The sequence below is a fragment of the Nelusetta ayraudi genome, unplaced genomic scaffold (assembly GCF_046127955.1).
Source record: "Nelusetta ayraudi isolate G7.1 ecotype Tasmania unplaced genomic scaffold, CSIRO-AGI_Nayr_v1 ptg000060l, whole genome shotgun sequence".
NCBI classification, from domain to species: Eukaryota; Metazoa; Chordata; class Actinopteri; order Tetraodontiformes; family Monacanthidae; genus Nelusetta; species Nelusetta ayraudi.
In genome coordinates, this window is record NW_027466110.1 from 2,326,192 (window position 1) to 2,350,054 (window position 23,863).

Consider the following 23,863-nt stretch of genomic DNA (forward strand, 5'->3'; position numbering starts at 1 on the left):
ATCAGCAAACCGTGTCGATCGTGCTGCACTTCTCTGTAGCACGATCTGCGATTCTGCCCCCCCCTCCTCCCCCCCACCGAGTTGTTGCTGGAACGTTAGCCGCTACCGCTAGCAAACGATGAGCCAGCGGCGATGTTGTTTAAAACTTTATTGAACGCTGTCACTGAGTGTGTCTTACATACTTACATAGGCTAGGCTAGGCTAGGCTAGGCTACTCTGTCGGCGAGAGGCTCCTCATCATGTCCCATCAGCTGACTGCAGAACAGCAGCGGATGATCGAAGAGAACAGAAGGAAGGCTTTGGAAAGGAGAGCCCTGAGACTGGCTCAGACGAACACTGGTAACGGCCAGGCATCGCTGCTACCCTCCAAGGGTGCGTCAGAGCGAGCTAACCCCAAACTCGCTGATGTTTATCATCAGAGAGCGGCGCCCAACGTCGCAGCAGCTGCTGCTGCTGCTGCTGCCGCCCCCAAACAGTTTGTTGCACCTGTGAAGCAACACGAGTCGAGGCTCCACGGTGCTACTGGCAACCACATCAGCCACACGGTCAACTCTGCTCCTAATGAGGTGAGTTTCAGTGCCTTTGCCTTTGACCAGGGTTCACCGGCACCCGGTAGCTCCCCCCCACCCCCCCAAGGACCAAATAAGTGGCCCGCAGGTCTGTTCTAAAAATAGCACAACTTGGTGTAAAATTTAAATGTACTCTGTTGCTATTCTTTCAATGAATTCTAGAAAGGTTGAGGTGAACATTTTAAAACTGTTCAATTCAAAAGTGTGTTCATGAGATGTAACATTGTTTTTGTTAAAAATGCGAATGACAAATCTTCACTTAGATGAGTATCGTTAATAAAAATGTATTACTGAAGGCAAAGTTTTTATGACTCAGTACCCAAGAAGTAGCTCTCTGGTTCAAGAAGGTTGCTGACCCTTGTTCTAACCCTTCACACCCTCGTTCCATTTAGACCAAAGGCAGCGGGTCATTTCCTCAGACAAAAAATCCACATGGGAGCAGCCCCTCTTCCTCCAGTGGAGCAGCAGGAGAAGGAGGAGGAGGAGGAGGAGGAGGAGGAGGTCAGACACCGGCTCAGACCAGAGCGGACCTGATTGTTGGCACGTCTGGCTCATTCTACAAACAGTCCAGTAAACCAGCAGCAGGTGCTGTGACCCAGCCTTCCTCCAACTCGTCTACCTCCAGCGGCGGTCTACCTGCAAAGAAGCCCGCCATCTCCGTCCGAGGAAAGTGTGTGGCCCACACAGAAGGCCGCTTCCGAGTGGAAGTGAGCTACCATGCAGAGCTCATTGCGACGTTTAAATCCATCCCCTCAAAAAATTATGGTAAGTACCTGGTGTTGCTATCATGCTTTTTTTTTTTTTTTTGCAGCCGTTTGGTGGCCGTCACACTGTCAAACACGAGAGCAGTGTGCTCTTTGGAACAGTGACTTGGCTATCTAAATGAACCAAAGACAAAGATAATGCAACTTTATTTGTCTTCGAGCTATTTAATTAAACTATTTGGCCATTTTGCCAGACTTCCACAGCTGCAGCAGCTCAGATCACGCAGTGAGCCACTGGCAAACCTGAGGGTGCACTTCTCCAACTAGTTCTGAATTTTAACTAGGCAAATGTGTTTGCGCTGCTTAAATTTTATCACAGCAAATATCCGTTTGTCAGAAGGAAAATTATTTGAATGACAATTTATAGATTGTCAGTCGCTGAGCTGCTGTGTGTGTAACTGCTCACTGATTGGGATTCTACTCGTTGTCTCCGCCTCTGCGATTCAGCTGAAGCTGTTTCCTGTCATCTTATTGACCTGCCAGATGATTTCTGCTTTAAGTCGAAAAACATTGTGCAGGATAAACAGTACGTTTGTGCAACAGCTTGAAGTTTAACACAAATTTGACTGTTTTTCCTTAAATGCAGCTTTTTCTCCCCCATAAATCAATTGCACTCAATACAGGTGTGCATAGACATTTTATTAATTTAAAAAATGAATCGATGTAAACAGTTTACTTTTTTTTTTTATCAGTTTCCTTCCTATCACACACATTTTTCCCTTATTCACTGCATTGTGTTCTTTAGCAGGGTGCCAGACTTTTCCCTGCACTGCATCTGTGCACACATTATGAGATCCTGCAGAGCCAGTCAAACAAAGAACGAGCCGTAATAGCTTTAGAAATGTTTTCTCTGTCATCCTCCAGCTACAAGAAATCTCTCTTGTAGCCAGGATGATCAGAACGATCTCGAAAGAAAAGAGCAATTATTTTTTTGTTTTTACACCCCTGACAGGTTCTTGCTGTTTTCGCTTTCGTGTTGTTTGTTTCAGATCCTGCCACAAAGATGTGGAACTTCAGCCTGGAGGACTATCGACGGCTGAGTAAGAACACGAGGCCCATATTAATACTTTTTACTGTTTGGACCTGACCTTTACGGAAGGTATTGAAGGTGTTTTTTCCTCTGTTGGCTGCTTTGCGCAGTGGAGGAGGCGGCTGCTGTTCCCTCCGTGTCTCTGAGGCCTCTGGACGGGATGGACGCCATCGACCTCTCGGCCGTGGTGGTCCGTGACGGTGCCGCTCTGGCGGCGCTGTTGAAGTTGTGCAGCGGGTGGCAGAAACCCGGAGCCACCGTGCAGGGCCAGTGTGTCCTGGTGTCCCGGTGCAGGTTCGAGGTGGAGATCGGCTACCATGTCGGCGTCATAGGGGCGTTCAAGATGATGCCAACAAAGAACTACGGTAACTGGCAAGCACTGACGCTACGAAGAAGGCTTTTGGTCGTGTGGCCTGCTGATGTTGTTTTGGTGTTGCAGACATGAAAACGAGGAAGTGGAGCTTTGCGCTGGAGGATTACAAGAGACTCAGTGAGTAGCGGTCGCTTTATTTCGCGGCGTTCGCACCGCCCTCCTGTTTTGCCTCCGTCGCTCGCTTGCCATAGAGTCTGAGCGTGCTGCGTTCCAATACCCAGTGGACGTCCTCGGCGGGATGGCAGAAGTGGAGGTGGAGCCGCTACCCAGGGCAGTGATCCAGGCCTTCTCTGCCAACTTCGACAGGACCGACGCCAGGCCTTCAGACGTGCCCGAGGCGGACCTCTCCGCCGTGGACAGCTGGCTCACCTGCAGCCTCATGCCCTTCCAGAGGGAAGGAGTCAAGTAGGTGCCTTTGAGCAGCCATTAGCGTTCTCTCCGCTCTGCACCGCTCAGCCAATAATTCAGCGTCAAGGGAAACGGGGACACGTTCACACTGTGCCCAGTCTTGTGCAAATGATGAGACACTTCTGTCCTTTGTTCCTCTTCCTCTACGACAAAACAGCCATCAGTATTACAGTCACACAAACACATATATACATTATTTTTATTTGTTTTGTTTTGTTTTTTTACATTAATGCAAACTTGTGAATGCCACAAATGCAGTCGCAAAAATAATCTTGGCAGCTCTGTAGATTCATTGCTTTGCTTCCAGGACGAGGGCAAACAAAGGCTTTATTTGAATTCTTCTGCTTCTTCGTTCTGTTCTTTGCCTCTCGGACAGTTTTGCGGTGTCCAAACAAGGCCGTCTCCTCCTGGCTGACGACATGGGCCTGGGCAAGACGGTGCAGGCCATCTGCATCGCCGCCTACTACAGGGACGAGTGGCCTTTGCTTGTGGTGGCTCCCTCCTCTGTGCGCTTCACCTGGGCCGAGGTAAAAAAAAGACACTCTTCTGTTCGTTAAAGTTTTACACCTCCAAAGATTGGCTCATTACTCAGTAGGTGCTGGAGTTTATCACTTTATCTCCTGTTAACTGTGTCATTATCTGTTTGCATTAAGCAAGCCGGTCTCCTTGCAGTCTCCTCTCACTGAAGGTCTCTCCTAGACTTTAAAATGCCTCATGTAGCGCTCCGCATTACAGCTCCGTCCCCAAGGACTTCCTGCACTGCGAGCTACTTTATCTTCACTAGAGAAGATGGCAGTATTAAATGTCATTTAGTTCTGTGGCTACGGATGATTGTCCAAATCATGAATCATTGATTTATTTGTGGTGACGCTCCTGCAATACGGCCGCATACATTTGGTTTATTATTAAGAGTAAACTTTTAACTCAACATTGACCATGAAAATAGAGCAAATCTGGACGCTTTTTCGTCATTTGCTGCCTGCTAAAGCAACAGCAACATTATTTAGCACAGTTAAACCAATTACGCCATCTGTTAGTTTTTTTTTCTTCGTTTTTTTTAATTGCAGTTTGTTAAATAGAAATCTTGGATCGGTTGTTGTTTCTAAATCAGGACATAGAATCACTGCAGAGAGTCACAATCACTGGAGTTTATCTCAGTCCAAGGAGATTTTCTGTGTTGGGCTCAGCTCTCGTCTGCAGTTGTAGCCTTTTGTGTTTGGCCAAAAATTCTGCGAAAACAAGGGCAGCGCCAACCCGGTGAGTGTAACCCAGGTTGACAGGCGAACAGGAAGCCAGTAGGTGAACTGTCAGAAGCATTTGGGCTGCGGTGAACTTTTTTTTTTCCTTCTCTTAAAATCACACAATTGGGAGCTTTTTATAACAATATATTTTTTTATTTTATTATTATTTTTTTTTAGCAGCGTTCAGCTGTGGGTGGCTGAATTATCGACCGGCAGCGCCGAGGTGGGCACTGTGAGGGTTATTTTGATGGTGTTTGCTTGTGCCCGCAGGCCTTCAGACGCTGGCTCCCATCGCTGAGTCCCGACAGCATCAACGTGGTGGTGAAGGCCAAAGACAGCCTGCAGTCCGGCACGGTCAATATCGTCAGCTACGACCTGCTGAGCAGGATGGAGAAACAGCAGCAGCCAGGGAAGCCCTTCCAGGTTCTCATCATGGTCAGTTGAGTTGCTAAAATACACTTTCCAAAGAACCGCTAATAAAATAAATCTTCTGATTTTTTTCCTCTTTTTTTTGTCCTTCTACTCAGGATGAGTCTCACTTTCTGAAGAACATAAAAACGGCTCGTTGTAAAGCGGCCCTGCCGTTGCTGAAGGTGCTTCTTCACTCCTTGTTTTTCTGGACAACGCCTTCTTAAAACTCCTATTAAAGGGGTTACACTGTCGCTTTTTGCCTCTCAAAAGTGTGCTGCTGTTCAAGATATTTGCTGTTTGCTAGTCGCCCTTCACTTTCTACTGTAACTCGTGTGACAAAAATCGATAGTTTGCTGCTCGGTAGTCAGCCGATCAGTTTTGTGTTTCTCTCCTCAGGCTGCAAAGAGAGTCATCCTCCTGTCGGGAACTCCCGCCATGTCTCGGCCCTCTGAGCTCTACACGCAGATCCTCGCCGTCAGACCCAACCTCTTCCCCCGATTTCACGACTTTGGGATGCGCTACTGTGACGCCAGACAGGTAGCTTGGGTCTTGGCAAGGCCCTTTCATGTGTAATGCTGGATGCAGACCTCTCTAATTGGACCCAAGCGGGGCCGGTAGGCGTCTGTCTGCAATCTCGTTCTGCTCACTAGAAGTTCACTTTCAAAGTCGGGGCGCCTCTGCGAACCGAGCTCGTATCAGTTTTCCTCTAGCGTGTCTGCATTTGCATTTGTGTGTTTTTTTTTTTTTTTCTCTTTTTCTCTTTTTTTAGCTGGTCCTCTCCTGCTTAATATATTCTTGATTAGGTTCAGCGGGTTCAGATGGAGAACACGCTCTGCGACTTAAAGGACAATTACTCCCTTAATTTAGTCCTGATGACTCATTTTGGAGATCTCGAGCGATTTTTGTGTCGGCCTGTAAAATTCAACCTTATCACCGTGAAATTTGCCGAGCGTGGCTTCGGCTTCCCGATAGACGCGCGGAGCAGCTGGCGATTTAACACTCGTGACAAGTGAAATATATATATTTTTTTTCCTTTAAACCACAAGCCGTTTTATTTTCCTTATCGGTTTCTTGACTTCTCTCTCGTCTCCTCCCCAGAACACTTGGGGGTGGGACTACTCCGGCTCCTCCAACCTCGGGGAACTGAAGCTGCTCCTGGAGGAGAGCCTGATGCTGCGCCGCCTCAAGCCCGAGGTCCTTTCCCAGCTTCCCGCCAAGCAACGCAAGGTGGTCACGGTGACCATTGATGGCGTCAACGCGCGGATCAAAGCCGCTCTGTCGGCCGCCGCCAAGCTGTTGACCAGGGAGCGTCAAAATGTGAGTGCAAGTTGTTAAATACCGCCGATGGTGCACAAGAAGCTTTATTTGTTAAATGATGCGTGTCAAGTTGATTTTAGCCCTGTTAATGGGATATTTTTGGAAAAGTTGTTATGCAAAAGAAGAACTCGACAAAAAATGTGACAAAAAAAACCTGAATATACGAAAATATGTGATGACAATTTTCAATGAGGCACCTCAGAATCTTGTTATTGAGATGACGTGAATGGGGTGCTTAATGCAGGTGAAAAGGGGGCGTGGCGGAGCAGGCTGAGGGCGGAGTCGAGTCGGCGAGACCAACCCCTGCACTGGTTTGTTTTGGTGCACACTGCACAGTGCGACATCAGGCAGTGAAAACGATTTTCTGTACGACTTTTTTTTTTTAATTCTACTGTTTTAACATTCAAACCTGTTTAATGGAATTTAAAGGTCTTTTTTTAATCAGTCTTAATTATTCAGCAGCACCACTGCTCCTCTCTGTCCGTTGCTCAACTCCAGTTAAGATGCAGAACACAAGGCTTTTATTATTTTTTTATTTTAACAAAAGCGTTCAAATTGCTCGGCTGTCAAGCGCGACGTGCGACTCTCCTTGGTAGCCAAAGACTGACGGCTCGCAACTCGCCCGCTGCGCCCTCTGCACTCGAGGGAGTGGCCTCAGACAGGCAAGTGCTTTTAAAGCGGGCGGGAATACTCTGGCGAGCCTTGCTTCAAGAGATCCTCCGCCGCTCCGACGGGAGTAAGTCTCTGAGCTTGATTGTTCATAATCACACGGCTCATCAGAGAGTAATGGCAGCCGCAAGCAGGCATCAAACAGAGTCCCGCGTCAGTTCTGATCTTGGCGCCGCATCTTATCTCTCTTTCAGAAAAGGGAGGAGAAGGAAGCCCTCCTCGTCTTCTACAACCACACAGGCGAAGCCAAGCTACAGGCCATTATGTAAGCACCCGCGCTCCTAATGACGAGGGATCTCCACGTCCCATCCGTTTAAAATTGAGGACTGAGAAAATCCAATTTTTTTGTGTCGGCCCATTGTGATTGCCCCGGATCTGAGTTTGGCTTTGTGTGTGTGCCTCCTCAGGGAGTACATCACTGACATGCTGGAAGGAGGGAGGGAAAAGTTTCTGGTGTTCGCCCATCACAAGTTGGTCCTGGATCACATCACCGCCGAGCTGGGAAAAAAGGTGGGTGAGATGCACGGATGATATGTGAGAAATGCTGTTGCCCCCAGCATTACTGGCCAATACAACAGAGCTTGCTTCAAAGCAAACTTTTAGTGAGAGGCTGCAAACAGAGGGCTAACTCTACTGTTTTCTGGAGATCTTATGCATTGCATGAGGCTGCTCCACTGGAGATCAGGATAAAATAAAAAAAAAAACTTGCAAAATGGATTTAATAGGTTAGCTTTTATCAATTTGCCTTTGTAAAATCTTTGTAATTTTGGAGACTTGGGCACCTTCAAATTTAATAAATATGTAAATCCTCATAAATGATGATGATGATGTTGATGTTTATCTCATTTATGTCGTTGACCTTTTTGGAATGATTTTTGTCACTGAAATCTGTCCTAAATCTGTCCCACCGCCATTTGAGGAACGGATCATAGAAAGGTGATGTAACTAATGTTGCCTTTTTTTTTTTTTCCGGTCCCACTCAGAATGTCGGTTACATCCGTATCGACGGGACCACCCCGTCAGCCGAGCGGCAGCAGCTGTGCGAGAGGTTCCAGTGTTCGTCCACGGCCAGCGTGGCCGTTCTGTCCATCACGGCGGCCAACATGGGCCTCACCCTGCACTCGGCCGACCTGGTCGTCTTCGCCGAGCTCTTCTGGAACCCAGGGGTGAGAAATTGGAGGCAGCCTTTCTTGTGCGTGAGATTATTGCAACTTTGATTCCATTAGCTCCCTTTTTGGTCTTCCCGTAAAAGAGAGACTCCCCAGTGAAATGCCCCCAAACTGCTGTTCGCAGCAGAAAAGAGCAAAAAGAAAGCAGAAGAAAACCAATTAGATAACCGACAACTGAAGGTAGTCGCTGGCTGGCTTGTTCATCTGTTCGCGGCGGCAACTTCACTGAAGAAATAAAGCCTTCATATTTTCCTCGACGCATGATTAAAATTTGTCTTTCTTCTTGACAAAGGAATCAGTGCACAGCAAAAGCTTTGGTTGAATACAAAAATAGATTGTTTCACACTCATGACTGGATGCCTTTTCCTTTCCTTCCCCCTGCAGGTTCTTATTCAGGCAGAAGATCGGGTGCATCGCATCGGACAAGTCAACAACGTGAACATTCACTACTTGGTTGCGAAAGGAACCGCTGACGATCACCTGTGGTGTGTATCAGTCCGTGGATGGGAGGAGTCACTTGGATAATTCATATGTATAGTCGGAATTGATGTGTGTATTTTACTTTTTTTTTTTTTTCCTGCAATTGACTTCATTTTGGTGCTGATGCAGGCCGATGATCCAGGAGAAAATGAGCATCTTGGAGCAAGTGGGTCTGTCTGAGTCCAACCTCTCCGACAACGCCCTCAACGCCAGTTTCCACTCCAAAGTACAGCCAGTTAGTATTTAAAGCCGTTGACGTGTGTTCACAAATGAGTCATGCCTCTGCATGTGCAGCAGGACATTTTTCTCGCTCGTTGAACAGAAAATGTTCCTTTCTTTTATTCTCCCGCCCCAGGACCCAAAGCAGAGGTCCATCATGGAGATGTTCCAGAGGTCCTTCACCGGGGGGGATGACGACATGGATGAAGCTGCTTTGCTGGAGGCCGCAAACGATTGGGATGATGACTGTGATGTGCCCGGAAACAGTAGTTCAGCTCGGCACCAAAGCAGCGTCAGCCCCGCCAGTAAGAGCATCAAGGACTATTTCAGCCGATAACTTGCTGTTTTAACACAGTTGGCTTAATGTGACAGAGGCTTTCTAAGGCTGATACACACCCAGAGCTGATCCTTCAGCCCCACAGTTCATGATGTGAACATCAGTGGGTTTAAATGCGTGTAATATAATCATCATCCTATAACTCAATCTATATTTTTATAAGAAGAAATAAATAAACAAACTAACAGTTGATTTTTGGATGAGATTGTGTTTATGTTCTATTCAATCATATGCCCATGGCTAAGCCACTGTACTTGATTATTGCAATGTCCTAGTGTCATAAAGAATGAAATGATTACGTGATCAACAAAATGTCCCCACAATAAACAAAGGTGCAATACAGGAGCGTTTTTCTTTTTAAGTCTCAATTTATTTCAGGATTCAGGTGTCGTGGATACTTGCTTCCCCGCAGGACTGAACTTCTTGTGAGTCACCTAACAAAAAAAAAACAAACAAAAAAAAAAAACTTGCCACACAAAATCGTTTTCTCCAACCGTTTCAACCTAAATCGCCACCCACCCACGCTGCCAGTGAAAAATAAAACATTCCACTCCTGTCTAGACGAAGACTGAGGCTCTGCGTCTCAACTTTTATCCGCTGTTATCCATCGATTGAGCCGTGTCCTAATGCACGGGCTGAGTCTCTGGAAAAAAAAAAAGCTGCATGTCCTCCCGAAATACAATTACAGCCTCCTGAGCCCCAAAGTTATAAATTTAATTAAAAACTTCAACTCTGTCAGAGCCGCAGAGGTTTTCTTTGCTGACACAGTGGTAAACAGGGAGCAGGACCAGACTTGACCAAAGTGTCGCAGGAAGCAGAAATGTTTCAACATATCAGTGCTGTCCAAGAAAACCAAACGTGTGTCGTTTTTTGGCGATGAGACGAGAGGCTTTTACAGAAGAGGGTTTACGGGCAAATGAAAACTTGGAATTTCTGAGTCTTATTAATTCTAAGAATCCTGCACGGTCTTGATATGATCGATATCTTCATGGCTCAGGGACCATGCTGCTGCCAGGAGCTGTTCTTTTCTTTTCTGTTTTAATGCTTCCTTGCAGTGATTTTTCAGCCGTACTGCCCTGCACCAGGACTCTCAGCAGTAAAGGCAGGGAGGTATAAGACTAATATGAGTAGTGTTAAAAAGGATCCACACAGTAAACTGTAACCAGATTTTTTTCTCTCTCTCTGTAATGCAAACCTTATGGATCAATAATCAATAATAAAAAATAATAATCAACAATAACAATCGGTTCCTTATTTAAATGTGAACTTGCGTCTTTTCTTAGTAAATACCTTCATGCTGTTGGCTACAATTCGGGTTTTCCGTCCTCTGAGTTTTCTGCTTTTTCTGAAAACAAAAACAACGATATGTTGAATTTGCCGTGTTCATCGGCTTAAGAGCACCGACGAGTAGAACATTTGAAGCCCTGTGAGAGCAGCTGGTGTGACAGATGGTAATAACTGGCACGCCGTATCACAAGAGTACCTGACGCAGTGGCGTCGGCCTCGCCGTCACTGCCGATGGCCGCTTCTGGACAGACGTCGCCGAAGATGAGGTGGATCTTCTCCTCGGCCTGCTGCTCGCTGGAGGAGCCGTGGACCGCGTTGCGAAGGATGTCGGAGGCAAAGCGGGCCCTCAGGGAGTCCGGCGACGCCTCCTTGGCTCGTCCGGGGTCTGCGGGGCCCATCATGGCCCTCCAGTCCTCCACTGCGTTCTCCTTGGTGAGGAGGAGCACCAGACAAGGCCCGCTGGGACAATGAGGACGACAGGAAGACGGGGTTTCTCTTTATTGCCGATAACTTTGATAACTTGATGAGTAAATGGGGTTTTAATGGCACCTAAACCATAAAGGCTCCTGTGTTGCAACTGACCATTTTTTATAGAATAATTATTTTTCTTTTCCTCAGGTCGGGGCCAACAGTTACACCAACAGTTCTCTGAGGGAGTTTCTTAAATTTTCAATCTCACTTGGATGCAGTTCCCCTGCTCAAACTCCCCCTGTCCTTCCCATTGTTCTGCCGATTTTTGTGGCTGAGCACTTGCGTAACAGCCCAGCGAAGGGATCAGCCGGAGCGGAAGATATCTCGGTCTGTGCATCTATCTGAGTGTAAACAGTGAAACTGAGACCGACTTGATTCTCAGTCGTTGAGATTATCGTGGAAAGTGCTACCCCCAAAAAAACTTGAGCCGGTCTCGGGGGTTTGGCGGGGGCGGGGGACAGACGAACCTGCACATGAATTCCACCAGCTGATTGAAGAAAGGTTTCCCTCTCTGCTCCCCGTAGAACTCCTCGGCCGTCTGCCTGGACAGCAGCAGCTCCTTCAGGTGTGCCACGCAGAAACCTCCGTCACGGATCTCTTTCAGAATAGTGTCTGTTAGAGAGGATCACAAAACAAGACATATGTTAAGGCTCAATCTTTAGCGCACAAAAGCTGATCAAAACTTATGTGAGCAGGAAGTGACCTTTGTGCTCCTCCACAGCATTGGGCTTGATCACTGCCAGTGTCCGCTGCCGGGGGAAGAAAAAGTTGATCTCCCGCTCGGCCTCCTCCGGGCTGTCGCTGCCGTGCAGCTGGTTGTTGGGCTGGTTCTCCACAGCGAACTGGGCTCTCAGACTGGCCGAGCACAGACACTGGAGTCAGCAATTACAGGCGCCGCCGATTTTTTTTTTCATGTTTTTTTTAAAAAAAAACAAAACAATTCCACTGCTGACTTTTACTTCAGAGGGCATCCTAATACTAAGTTTAGTAAAAATGCGTCTGATTCTACTTTATAAGCACCAAATTATCTTCCAAGACAAAACAATTGGAAGTTGCTGCTTAACTGACAGTTTAAAACCACCTTACTTCGTGTCTCTATGATCTCTCTATGAGGAAAATAGCTCACTTCCTGTTTGTCGGTTGTCAAAGGTCAGCTTTATGAAAATTAGGTCTTGATTGAACAAACGCATGGGTCTTTGTCTCATGTGTCTACGACCTTCCTAGAGGGCGCTATGGAGATTTTAGTGTTTTTGTCTATGTAGGGGGCGCTATTGAGCAGATTTGCAGAGCTTCTTCAATACATTAAATTTTTACGCGGGTTCTGACCAATTTCACTCGGGTCTTTGCCCTACGATGACCTGCTCTGCTCCAGAACTGGTCTTGCAATTGGGTTTTTCGCAGGCTCAGTTCCAAAAAACAAAAAAAATGACGCACCAGTCAGGACTCTCCTCTCTGGCTCTGTCCACATCCCAGGGGCCCAGCATGTTCTTCCAGCGAACGACGGCCCCAGTTCCAACTAAAACCACCGCTAACACCGGCCCGCTGTGAAAACACTCGTGCAGTTGAAGGGAAAGCACAGCTTTCGGTGGGGTGGGCGTTGTGAGGTGCAGGTCACCTGGTCATGCTCTGCAGCAGCGCAGGGAAGACGAGGTCCTGCTCCACATGCTGGGGGTAAAAGCGTCTGACCTGCTCCTCCGTCAGCGTCACCTCTCGCTGGAGAGCCACGGCCAAACCGCACTCGTGGATTCTGGCAAAGATCTCGTCTGCGGAGCAACGGGTAAAAGTTGCATGAGAGAGTTGCCCCCGTTTGGCTCAGGCGGAGAGACTTTCTTTAGGAGGAGCCTATGAGGCTGTGAGGGATGAATGAAAAACAACGGGCATACCAAGTCATACCAAGAAGCGGGTATTGGAAATGGATGGATGGATGATTCAGCATCACCACTGCTCATTTTATTTTCCTATAATTAAACTTAATTGGCGCTTGGGACAGGTGGCTAATAAAGTGACAACAGCGTGTATGATTGACTGAATTCCAGCTAGTTTGCCTTTTGGGAAATAAGAGGCAGCCTCACAACATCAACAATTTTTTTTTTTTTTTTTTTCCTCTTTGCGCATTGGCACCTGCGAGCGCCTGCGCCTGCGAGCCTGGCACGGGCCCCACCTCTGTTCTCCCTGGCAGCCCGGGGCCGGATCAGAGCCAGTGTCCTCTCCACACGCTCTTCCTCGGCAGCCGGCTCCGTCCGCGAGGAGGCCGTCCTGCTGAAGCCGGGGAAGAGGAAGGCGAGCTCCCTGCCGGCGTGCTCCGCATCCTCGCTGCCGTGCACAGCGTTGAACGGTGCCCGTGCGCCGTATTGCGCCCGCAAGCTGCAGGAAGCCGCGAGATGGAGAGAGAGAAGAGGGAGGGGAGAAGAACAGATGGTCGCTCGGCTGGTGCTCCACCAGAGGGAAGCATAATACTTGGGTGTGTCGGACAAAGGCGGGTGAGAAGGTGTTGTTTATTTTTTGATTTTTGTTTTTTCACTGTCAGATTGTGTGACGCTGCAGAAATTTGCCCTGTTCAAATGAGATTCGCAGGGATAAACACACCGATGATTCCTGATTTTTCATTGCTACTGTTCATTTTTCATCCCCAGTCACCGACCTCTCTGGCTTTTCTCTCTTGGCCTCCTCGACGTCCGCCGGCCCGATGAAGTCGCGCCAGGCCTCTGCGACGGTGGCCGAGCCCTCGACCCGAGAGAGGAGCAGGACGTGGGAGGGCCCGCTGGACATGAAGCGGACCAAGTCGTCGAAGCCAGCCTGCAAACAGTCATGGCGCACACACACACAAATATTGGCCCACCAGATTGTTTTGTTTTGGGTGAAAAAAGAAAAGAAAAGAGCAGCTAAAAGGTCATGGCAGAGATCTGTAATCTGCAAGAGTTTGAATGGGAACAGGAGAACCACAATAACATTTTTAAAGCAACATTAACTGCAGGTTTTTCTTAAAAATGTCCTTCTAAGTCGCATCAAATCCTTTAAATCTGTGCAGCAAAACTCATCAATCTGTCATATGTTGCAAACTAATGAGCAACTGCGACATGTTTTTCTTTTCTCTGCCCAGATTCACCGCACAAACATACACTGTGCCGACCAGTGCGCGACTCTGTGACTTCTTCATTCTTCACTTTGTTCGTACCTCCGCAGCTTTGTGGAGGTAAAAATCTCGAGCCTCCGTCTCGGTCAGCGTGCGCTCCTCGTGAGCCAGGATCTCAAATCCGGCGTCCTGAATCTACAGACAAGGGGAAGTTGTGTCACAGCACTGGACTAACATCTGCTGATGGGTTTAGAGACTTCTCACGGCATCCTCCCCCCACCTTCCTGCCTCCTCTCAGTGTGTAGCAGCAGTCGTCCCTCACGTACCTTCATAATGATCTCATTTGCCTTGCCGTGAGCGACGGCATCTGGCTTGATGATGGCAACCGTGCAGGATTTACTGTCGGGGACTAAAGCAGGAGAGAGCAGCTTGAGCAATCAGGAGCAAATGCAGATAAAATGGTGATGAGAATTGTGAAGACGCTGATTAACAGTGGCGCTTAATTGCAGGAGCGGCAGCCGCGGTGTGCGCGGGAACAGTTGAGAACACAAAGAATCCCTGCGATATGGTTTAATCAGTACCGCTTATGCCCTCTTCGTCTCCCGCCTGCGTCTCCTCCTCCTCCTCTTTGTCCTCACCCAGTAGACCGTAATCTTTAATCTGGAGGACGGAGCAAAAACACATTAATTATAGGAGCTCAGGTAGACGACCACAAAAAAGTGTGTTGACAGTTTGGACGAGCTGGAAACCCAGTTTGGTTTTGCAAAAACAATTTGACACGGCTTCACTGCTTCAGAGATATTCAAAAGATGATCCTTCAAAAAAAAAAAAAAAAAAAAATTCATTTGTTTTTTTGTGCATGTGCCAATGTTGTCTTTTTAAAAAGGAAAAAAGAACTAAAGTTAAAGTCACAGTAATGGTCACATCCCCAAAGGATGCAAAAGTCATCCTCCACCATTTGACCCATCCAGAGACAAGTTGCCAAGCAGGGAGGCAATGGCTACCATTTTTGCAGTCTTTGATGTCACCTGGCCGGGGATCGAACCCACAACCCACCTGTCGCAGGGCAGACGCTCCACTACTCGACCACCAAGCTACTAATACCCTCCCAAAAGTTAAGAATCCATTTGTCTCTGAAATATAACCGAGCATTTGCATGATGGGTTAAACTGTACTGTATGAACAACAGCGCATGGCGTTTTTCTCACCGCTTTGCGTTCACCCCCTTGTTCCAGCACCAACTTTTCTTTGGAGAGTTCGTCCACAATCATCTTCTGGAGGAGAGGAGCTTTGGCCCCCCGCAGCACCGCCACCAGCTCCCCGCCCTGCTCAGCCAAAGGTATTTTCAGCTTTCATTTTTCAGAGCCTTCCATTTGTTCATTATTTCTTTCCTTCTTTCTTTCTTTCCCTTTAAGACTGAATAAGCTGAATGAGCTGCAGAGTATTCATTAGCACAGTTGGCTGCAGTGGAAAGAACTGAAATACATGGTTACATACGATTACTTAGGAACAGTTCTCGCCTCCCACTGTTCCTGTAATAATATACAATCAGGGCACCATACATGGGCCTCTGACCAGAAAAACTGTGGTGAATCGTGAGCACCACACACGGTCCAACTCACCCCGTAGAAGAGAAAGGTGGGCTCACATTTACCCCGGTAATGCTCCAAAGCATCAATGCTGTCTGCCTCGGCCTGAGCGGCCACACACACACACACACACACACACACACACACACACACACACACACATACACACGCACACGCGACAGAATGTGATTAAATGAAAAGGTTCCCCTTGTATTTGAAATTTAAATGTGACTTGAGTTGATTCTATGCTCACTGTGGAGAAGTGTAACAGCTCGTCACCCAGTTCGTTCTTTATTTTACGGAGGAGACTGACCACCGCCCGGCAGGGACCACACCACTGCTGGTACACGTCTACCACTGACATTAAAACAAAACAAAACAAAAAATAAAAAAAACCAGACCGTCAGCGTAAAATGAGTCTACGTGTAGTTACGAAACTGACCACAGGAGGGCAGCAGCACACAATAAATCAGTTGCAGCATTTAGAAATATTTCAAGTTTAGATTTACATGAAACAGTGACAAGATGTTTAGTAAGTCTTGTGGTGACAACTGTGCGCTGCACGGAGTCAAACATTTAAATTAAAAAAACAAATACATACATCATTATTCGTACTGTTTTTCGTCATTTAATCAGCTCCCCACCTGTCAGGCCTTTCGTTGCGAGCATCTCCTCCCACTGCTCTTGATTAGTGACGGAGACCTGGATAAGAAAGTAACGAGCACACGTGTATGTTTAGACCACCAGTGGCTCAGCACAGGCAGGGCTCGACCTCTTGTCTCAAGTTGTGCTCGTCCAACCTGCAGACTTGCTTCCTTTTTCTTGCCTGCCATCTTATTTCCCACTCGGTCTCTCTAAAACAAAGAAGAAAAGTTTTTTTTTTTTTTTACACTGTTGCTTTGTAAAGAAGAAGAAGAAAAAAAAACTCTCCCAAATTAACGCCACGTTGTGGAAATATGACCTGTGTGTATGACGAACTGCGGGTTGTTCCGCGCGTCTTTCGGCTCAGATGCCGTTCGAGCGTGTTTGGCTCGCCTCCGGGTTGCTAAGTAACGACGTCTTCCGGTCACGTGCGCGTTTGGAGGAATTTGTTGTCGTTACTTGTTGTTCTATGTCTCTGTTATTTGCTGCCTTTCTTGTTTCCTGCTAATATTTGTTGCGGGTAATTTATGTGCAAAAGCAAAAGTAGATGTTGTTGCTTATTACTCACATAGAGGCACCCAACGATTCTTTTGGTCCCACCTGTCAGCAGGGATTCTCCACAGCTTTAGGAGAACAAAAACAGCACGTAGAGAAACTTCCCAGAGCCATTGTAATTAAGACCACGTGTTACATTTCTAGTTCAAATCCACTCATTTCTGGAAAAGATTATTAAAAGTTTTTGACCACTTTTTTTTTTTTTTTTTTTTTCTTTTAATCACACTCCAAGTAACTGGGCTTTAAATAATGATGCATTTGTATTCTGTGGTGTATAATATGGGGCTGCATGTTTGTTTTTTTGTTTTTTTTAATCAGTTGTTTAGTAGCGTTTAGGCAAATGTCTTTTGGCCTCAGTGATTATAATCTTACTGGTATACTTTGGTGTCGAGGGCTCCAGGTTTTTAGCGCTCTAGCGACACAGAGGTTTCCCTCCAACTGTATAATTTGTTTTAGTGGCGAAGTAGCTCCTCTGAAGAGATCAGACCACTTTTGCATGCTCTACCCACATGAATTTCAATGAACTGCTGCACTTGAGTGATTCAGCTGCGTGGCCTATTCCCAGAGTGGGTCGCAGGGAAAAAAAAAAAAAAAGCAAGCCGAAAAAATTTGAGTCATTTCGTGAAAAGAACGAATTACGGTGCAACTGCGACAGCAAAAAGAATTATGAGATGAGACACTCGAGACAGAAATGGCAGGACTACAGTTTGTTTTGCGCCCACTTTGTGCCGGATGATGCGCCGCATTGATGATGTTTCTCTCGGTGACCCTGGATTCTGGGCTCGGAACTCATTATGGGGGCCAGAGTCACGCCCACTGCCTCTGACAGGCTGACACAGTGGTTGCCCACAGAAATGAGCTGCGTTTGGAGCATGATATGCAGGTGTGTGTGTGTGTGTGTGTGTGTGTGTGTGTCGCTGTTCATCGCGGAGATGCAGCGAGGTGATTGGCTTTGCTCTGTCACTTCAATGGGAGACATGGAGTTGATGCGTCTGCCCAATATGCTTCACTCCGCTACTGGCCACTGTGTTGCCAGATGTCGACAGGAGGCTAACAACCGCCTCAGCCTGTACACTGTTTGAAGAAGGGAGTTCAAAATAAATGTCATTGGTCTGTGGCAAGAGAAAAATGACAGTGAAAGATCGTTTTAAGTGAGTTTAGTGCGGAAGTAATCATATCATTCTGACTGAGTGAAGCTAAGCAGGAGAGGCATGGATGTGTACAGGCATTTATTTTTTGACAAAGGGTGAGTAATCAGGCTTGAGGGTCTGGAAATCTGACCGTGTTTAGCTTCTTTGTTTTTTGTAATGTTGTCTGACTGACTTGTTTTGGTTTCTCATGGTTTCACCCTCGTCTTTTTGTCCTTGTTTATTTTTTATTTTTTTGCTCTTGTCTGTTGAAGTAAAAGCCCCAAATGATGCCTCAGAACACCATCTTTCATAGACTCAAAATAATTGAAGTCAGAGAGAGTTACAGCATTCTTAACCGCATGCCATGATTAACCTTCAGACGGACTTCCAGCCACTCAGTGTTGCAGCAGGATGTCAAAGTCTTTTGCCACTGGCCATTTCGTTGACACTTTGATGGTCCGTGTTTGAAGCCGGTTAACATGCTAATGGAAGAGGTTTCCAAGGCTCATCACAGATCCCTCTGCGGCGTCCCACTCGGCCCCCACCTACCATGTGGACTTCAGGAAAGCACTTAGGAGGCTCCTCTGTGGTTAGCCGCTAATCCATCATCAGCTGTTAGAGACGCAGCGGATTTAAGACCAAGATGAAACCGAAAATTAATCTCCATTAGGGCACCTGAAGCTCATTTAAGCCTTGTCAAAGACAGACTCGGTTAGTTGAACTGATGTTCTTTAAAGTAGCCTATCATCGTAAAAAGCTTGATTGAGAAGCAAAATTGAAAGTCTGACTAATAAGTTAAGATGGCAGCATGGGAGTTGACTAACAATATTGTTTTTTCAAAACAGTACATGAGACGTACAGTAAGAGATTAAAAATAACCCTAGAAATAACTCCAGAGAGTAGAACTCTTAGGTAGTGTGATTCTTTGCTGAGAAAAGCTGGACTCCAACCTGACTCCTACCTCAAATGGCTCATTGTTTTTAATATGTACAAATATATTTAATGTCGGTACTTTAAATTCTCCATGGTTTACAGTACGAAAGTCAACACTGCCCCCTAGTGCTAAAGTTATGTCAGCAACATGCAGGATTTGAACACAATAAACCCACCAACGACTCCACGGTTGGATAACTTCTCATGGTACGTTTCCTTTTATACTTTTATATTATGACTGTTGGACTTTAAAACATTGACACTCGTGCCAAAAAAAAACAAAAAAAAAAACAGCACCAGAGCTGAACAACCAACCTCTGGCATCAGAGCCCTGCACCAACTCTCTAAGATGTTCCCCGGGAGACCTCTCATCTTTGTTATTGAAATGTCTCTCGTTTTAATACTTTAAAACCCAAAGATTTCAAAGAAGATTTGAAGCAGCTATCACCTACACCGCAGTCAGGGTTCCATCACCATGCTGTTCACCATGACAAAGGGTGGGGCAGCTCTCCAAGGCAAAACCATGCCAAAATGGACTAAATAAATCGATACATTGAATAAATAATTAAATGCATCATAGATTGAAAGTGGAAATAATTACGTCAACATTTTTTAAGGTCTATTTCTTTGTTTCACTGAATATTTAATTGTTTCACGGTTCTTATTGAATTATTTCTTGCTTCTTTAATCTGCAGTAACAAGGCAGAGCTGGCTGTTTAGGATACTGAGAAGGCCGACTGCTCACTATTTCCTTCTTATGTCACTCAACTAAAAATGATTACATTTCTATCTGCTTTGTGTAGCAGAGAGGTCCTGGTCACTGGGAGCTCTCAGAGAGTCACAGCCGTCAATGAAATGCAGTGAAAACAAATGGCTGCAGCAATGTTTTGATAGAAAATATTATTTTTACTTTGAAATACTTGAGTGCAAAGGAGGCGGTGAATAATAATTCAGGCGCTATGTGTGTACATGTACAGATCCTAAGGAAAATGAATTCCCATCATGAAACTGTTCGCTTGCATTCATGAGTCCATTTAGCAAATTGAAATATCTGATGAACGCGTCGAGCGTCAGCAGCACAAACAGCCTTTGTTTGCTTTGCCAAATAAGAGCGGAGAGGAAGCACCGTGAAACAAGCAAAAGATTGCAACAAAGTGTCTTTTTGATGCAAATCATGACACCGTGTCTTGCGCATTGTGCAATGCATCCAAACATCAGGGACACAGTGGGAGAAAAATCACTCAAGGGGAGATGTGCTTCCATTAGAATTTATCAGTTCATGATTGCTTTTCCTAGGATGGCGCCGTTATTGTTTGCATCATTTATTCAATTATTTTTAACACCATTTTTGCGTTTGTCGCTTTCCACAAAGTTGCTGTTGATTGCCCCTCGCCCTGTTTAGGATTTGTTTTCATTTAAATAAGTCGGTGATCCATCCATTTAGTCTCCCAGTAGAAGCGCCGCGCGATGGCTGTGGTTCCGAGACATTAGTGGAAGCAGCTCTCCGCTGTCAAAGCTGCAGTCGCTCCAGGTTAATGGCTGCGGCCACTTGTTCTACTTACTCAGCTGCGCCGCTGCCTCGTTGCTTTGTTTTCCTCTTCTGCCGCTCATGTTCCCTCAGCACATTATTTTGATCAGAGCGGCATGGACCACGTTTAATGGGTTTTCTCCTTTTCGTGAAACGTATGCAGTCTCGGTGAAACTGAGTGTAATGTTCAACGTAATATTTGACGTGGTATTTTCACGTCTTCATGAAAATACATGGTTGTTTTAAGACAATTGGATCATCGGTTAGTTAGGTCGTCTGATTGCGATTGCTAACAGAAAGAAGCTCTGAAATCTTTGTCCTTTGACATCATAAAGGTTTGTAGTGGGTTTTTTTTTTTTCCCCGTATCACATCCGGATAGATTATTGTGATGCCAATTTCAATATTTAGTTTTATTTTTACTACTGTTGCTTAGAATAAAGAAATAATGCAGAGTGAGGACCTGCGGGAGCATGGACTGTCTGGTTGCCATCTCCAATGATGAACCTACAAGAAGTGACGCGCGGGCGGCCCTGGCAGGAGAGCAGGAGGTCCTCAGGCCACCGTGGCGGAAGGAAGGAAGGAAGGAAGGAAGGGGGGAAAAAAAAGAAAGAAGTCAAATCAAACCTATTAAGTGGATTAGGAGTTATCTGCTGTGCGGCGTGTAATTGCTTTTGTGTTATCGTCACGTCAGATAGGTGCTAATTGAAAAGCAAGTTTCATTAATGGGAAGACAGACCTCGGAGGGCTGGGCTGCGGTTTCAGCGGCTTGTTTGAGATATTCCCTGCGCACAATTACAGACGACAGCGGCGGCGGCACTTACGGCGGCGGCTTCCACTTGGCCTTGCTGCCCCCTCCTGTAATTCTCCCCGCCAGTTCCTGCCCCACCACGCCCCTTCCCCCACGCCCCCTCCCCCCTGCCCCACCACCGTCCGATCTAATCTCCCTCTGCCTGCAAACCAAGAATAGAACTCAGTGTGGTGCTAATAACGTGGCGTCTTGGCCCGCTCTTCCGCTTGTTTTTACAGCATCACGGAAGCCGCTTTGTCGTCCTTGACAGGAGTCGTTTGTCTGAGCGTGCTCACTGAGTCACGCTGAGCGTCTCTCTGACACAAAGCAGTCTGCCCGTTGCCCCTGTGCTACAGGCCGAGTATAGAAAACAGGGCCGCAAAGAGATGCTCATTTATTGCATTTAGCTGCGCTGTCTGTTGTTAGGAAGTTGATGCTGTGGTAAAAAAAAACAACAAAAAAAACAGCCGCAAGCGTTTTGGACTGCAGAGTCTGGAGAGTCAAAGACGTGGCTGTGATCCTCATCAGCCGTTTCCTGGCATGAGTTTCTCTCGTGGCAGCGGCTGAATCGCGGCTGCCGGGCTGTTTGAACGCTGAGAATGAACAGAGGATGGAAAAAATAACCCAACAACAACGTGCAACCAGCAGAATCTCAAAGCGTATGAAATGCTAGGATCTCTTGTCACGAATCTGCAACGTTTTCGGGTTGCACAGCAAACAAATCTGAGAGGGCTGCGAGAGGTGCAGCCGGAAAACTACAGAACCCCCTCTGAAGCCTGACTGACTGACCGACTGACTGACTGACTGACCGACTGACTGACTGACTGACTGGGATTCGTGCCGAGAGAGTCTGCGAGGTTTCAGCGAGGTCACGGCACCTCAAAACTTTTTCATGTGAAATGCGTGTTACCCTCAAAGCTCTCACAGCACAAAATGAGGCGCATGTATGAGCAGGCGGCGGCCCAAACCGATTTTTAGTCATAGGGACCCAAAATCGCCTGCTGCTCCCCTGCAGCTGCAGAAATGGAGCCGGCTTTGCAGCTTTGGCCTCCCAGTGCGGGAGGAGTCGGCGGAGGCGCTCAATCGACCGGCTCTCGTCCAATCTGCCGTCACTTCTCCGCTATATTTGCTCCTTCTGAAACCGCGGAGTGGTGTACAGCAGCGGGAGGGCAGGGGAAGGTTTGGGGGCGGGGGGGCTTCTCTGCTCTGGAGCCTTCCAATAAAAGTGTTTGGAAATAGAAAATAACAGAAGTCCTCACCCGAGTCATTCAAGGCTCAACTTTGGTCGCTGGAGACGCTGCTGCTTGGTCACACTGAGTTCCCCGCCGGTTTGAGAACGAGCTCGCACATCTGCTGCTAATGCACGCTGCGATCCAGCATGCATTATTTAATGATCGAAAGACTTACTGGAAACCGCTCGCAGTTTGCCGTCTCCCTCCCCCCAACACCTGAGGAAGTTGCAAAGTCTCAATAGATGAAAGGCGGAGGTTTTATTGAAGGGTTTTCTAAGACAACGTTAACACCAGAACAAACGCAGCCCCCTGAAAGTGAAACCGCGAAAGCAAAGAAGCACGCAGCAGAAATTCACCTTTGCAGTGCCGTTGTTGAGTCCATTGAGTTCCTGCTTCAGATGTTTTGCTGCTGACTGGGGGGAGGGGATGGGAAATCTCTATTCCTGTCACAATGTGTTCAGACATTTTAAAGTAAGAGAAAAGTTCAACTTTTTGCTACTTGTTTAGCAAACTCTCCCCAGGCTGCATAACAATCGCGACTGAATATCAGACTGTCGACCAAGAGCAACGGCGCCTTTGCGGGAAGGTTTATTTACGCTTCTATTGGCCTTCAGACTACATAACGGAACGGTTTCCCTCGCCGTGCCTGCTGCGTTAATTCATCAATTCAAAACTGAAGGCTTTTTGCAACAAAAAACAAATTGCAGCAATTTGCTGTTCTCCAGTAAAAGGATAACGTGGTATCAAATAGTATCAGAACAGACGTCGATAGGATGGCAAACAACTGCAAAAGAACTAATCAATATTGCTGTCACTTGTGTTTTTCTTATCTCGGAACTGAATTTCCCAGGTCTCAAATGCATTTTGTATACGGCATACGATCACAATCTCCGTGAGCTCCATCAAAGTGCTGCTCTACAATCTATTTCAGTCACTCCGATCGAATCAATGATGAGCCAATGGATCAATTGCCCAGAGATAAAGAGACTAAATTCCATACATGAATAAAGTGACCATTTAAGGCACAATATGAAGAGGTTGTCCTCTCCTTCTCCTCCCTCTCCCTCCCGTTCCGTCCTTGCATCACCCGAAGGCCCCCCGAGCGCTCTGTACTGCGCCGCTCTCAAAGTTCAAGGGAAAGGGAGGAAAAAAAAGAAGAAAAAAAAATCAGTTGCCATCAATCACGACGCAGATGAGAGGATCGAATCCTCTGGAGCAGCTTAGTCTGCTCAACATCACAGGGCACAATTAAAATCCCTGAATGCAAATCATCTTCAGTGGAACGCTAAATAAAAAGAGGCTTCCTTTCAAGGGTGCTCAATAGTGGCAGGCCTTCTTTTTTTTTTTTTTTTTTTTGCTTTTGCTTTCCAAAGGGTCCTCGCATCCGTGTGCGCAGTTTAATGATGAAAGTCGGGAAGGACGCGACGGCCAAAGGGAAGCTGCATCCTGAGTCGGCGAGGTTGTTGTAGCAACAGTGGGCGGCCGCGACGAGCCGTCGCGGTGACTTTCAAAGGCTGCGGAGATGTATTTATTTATTTATTTATTTTATCACACTTTTCAGCCTGATATGTGTCCTTGCCGTCTCCTTAATGGCTCCTAAGTGGACCGCATTACGTGAGGCTCCGCTAATTAAAACAGGTCACTGGTA

The 23,863-nt window shown here is 46.7% G+C and overlaps 2 protein-coding genes across 3 annotated transcripts; one reads left to right on the top strand and one right to left on the bottom strand.

Annotated features, from left to right (window-relative positions):
* Positions 1–33: 33 nt before the first annotated feature.
* On the top strand, positions 34–9,168 carry smarcal1 (SWI/SNF related, matrix associated, actin dependent regulator of chromatin, subfamily a-like 1). Of its 2 annotated transcripts, none has more exons than XM_076040046.1 (18): positions 34–566; positions 962–1,025; positions 1,059–1,334; positions 2,323–2,373; positions 2,474–2,728; positions 2,803–2,853; positions 2,958–3,141; positions 3,521–3,671; positions 4,656–4,820; positions 4,913–4,978; positions 5,193–5,333; positions 5,895–6,113; positions 6,977–7,047; positions 7,190–7,292; positions 7,766–7,948; positions 8,336–8,436; positions 8,561–8,657; positions 8,787–9,168. In XM_076040046.1, the coding sequence occupies exons 1-18, from the start codon at positions 240–242 to the stop codon at positions 8,985–8,987; spliced, it is 2,706 nt and encodes a 901-aa protein (XP_075896161.1). In that variant the 5' UTR covers positions 34–239; the 3' UTR covers positions 8,988–9,168. The 2 variants fall into 2 exon arrangements, with proteins under 2 accessions (XP_075896161.1, XP_075896160.1); XM_076040045.1 differs by having other exon boundaries at positions 36–566; positions 8,561–8,666.
* Positions 9,151–16,443, bottom strand: LOC142897603 (thioredoxin domain-containing protein 6-like). Its single transcript, XM_076040048.1, has 18 exons — positions 16,369–16,443; positions 16,208–16,261; positions 16,052–16,109; positions 15,661–15,764; positions 15,441–15,512; positions 15,027–15,143; positions 14,400–14,478; positions 14,145–14,227; positions 13,921–14,013; positions 13,387–13,541; positions 12,907–13,109; positions 12,361–12,508; positions 12,180–12,287; positions 11,449–11,600; positions 11,213–11,357; positions 10,471–10,733; positions 10,278–10,332; positions 9,151–9,421 (listed from the first exon to the last, which is right to left on the bottom strand). The coding sequence occupies exons 2-17, from the start codon at positions 16,238–16,240 to the stop codon at positions 10,292–10,294; spliced, it is 1,854 nt and encodes a 617-aa protein (XP_075896163.1). The 5' UTR covers positions 16,241–16,261; positions 16,369–16,443; the 3' UTR covers positions 9,151–9,421; positions 10,278–10,291.
* Between the last annotated feature and the right edge of the window lie 7,420 nt (positions 16,444–23,863).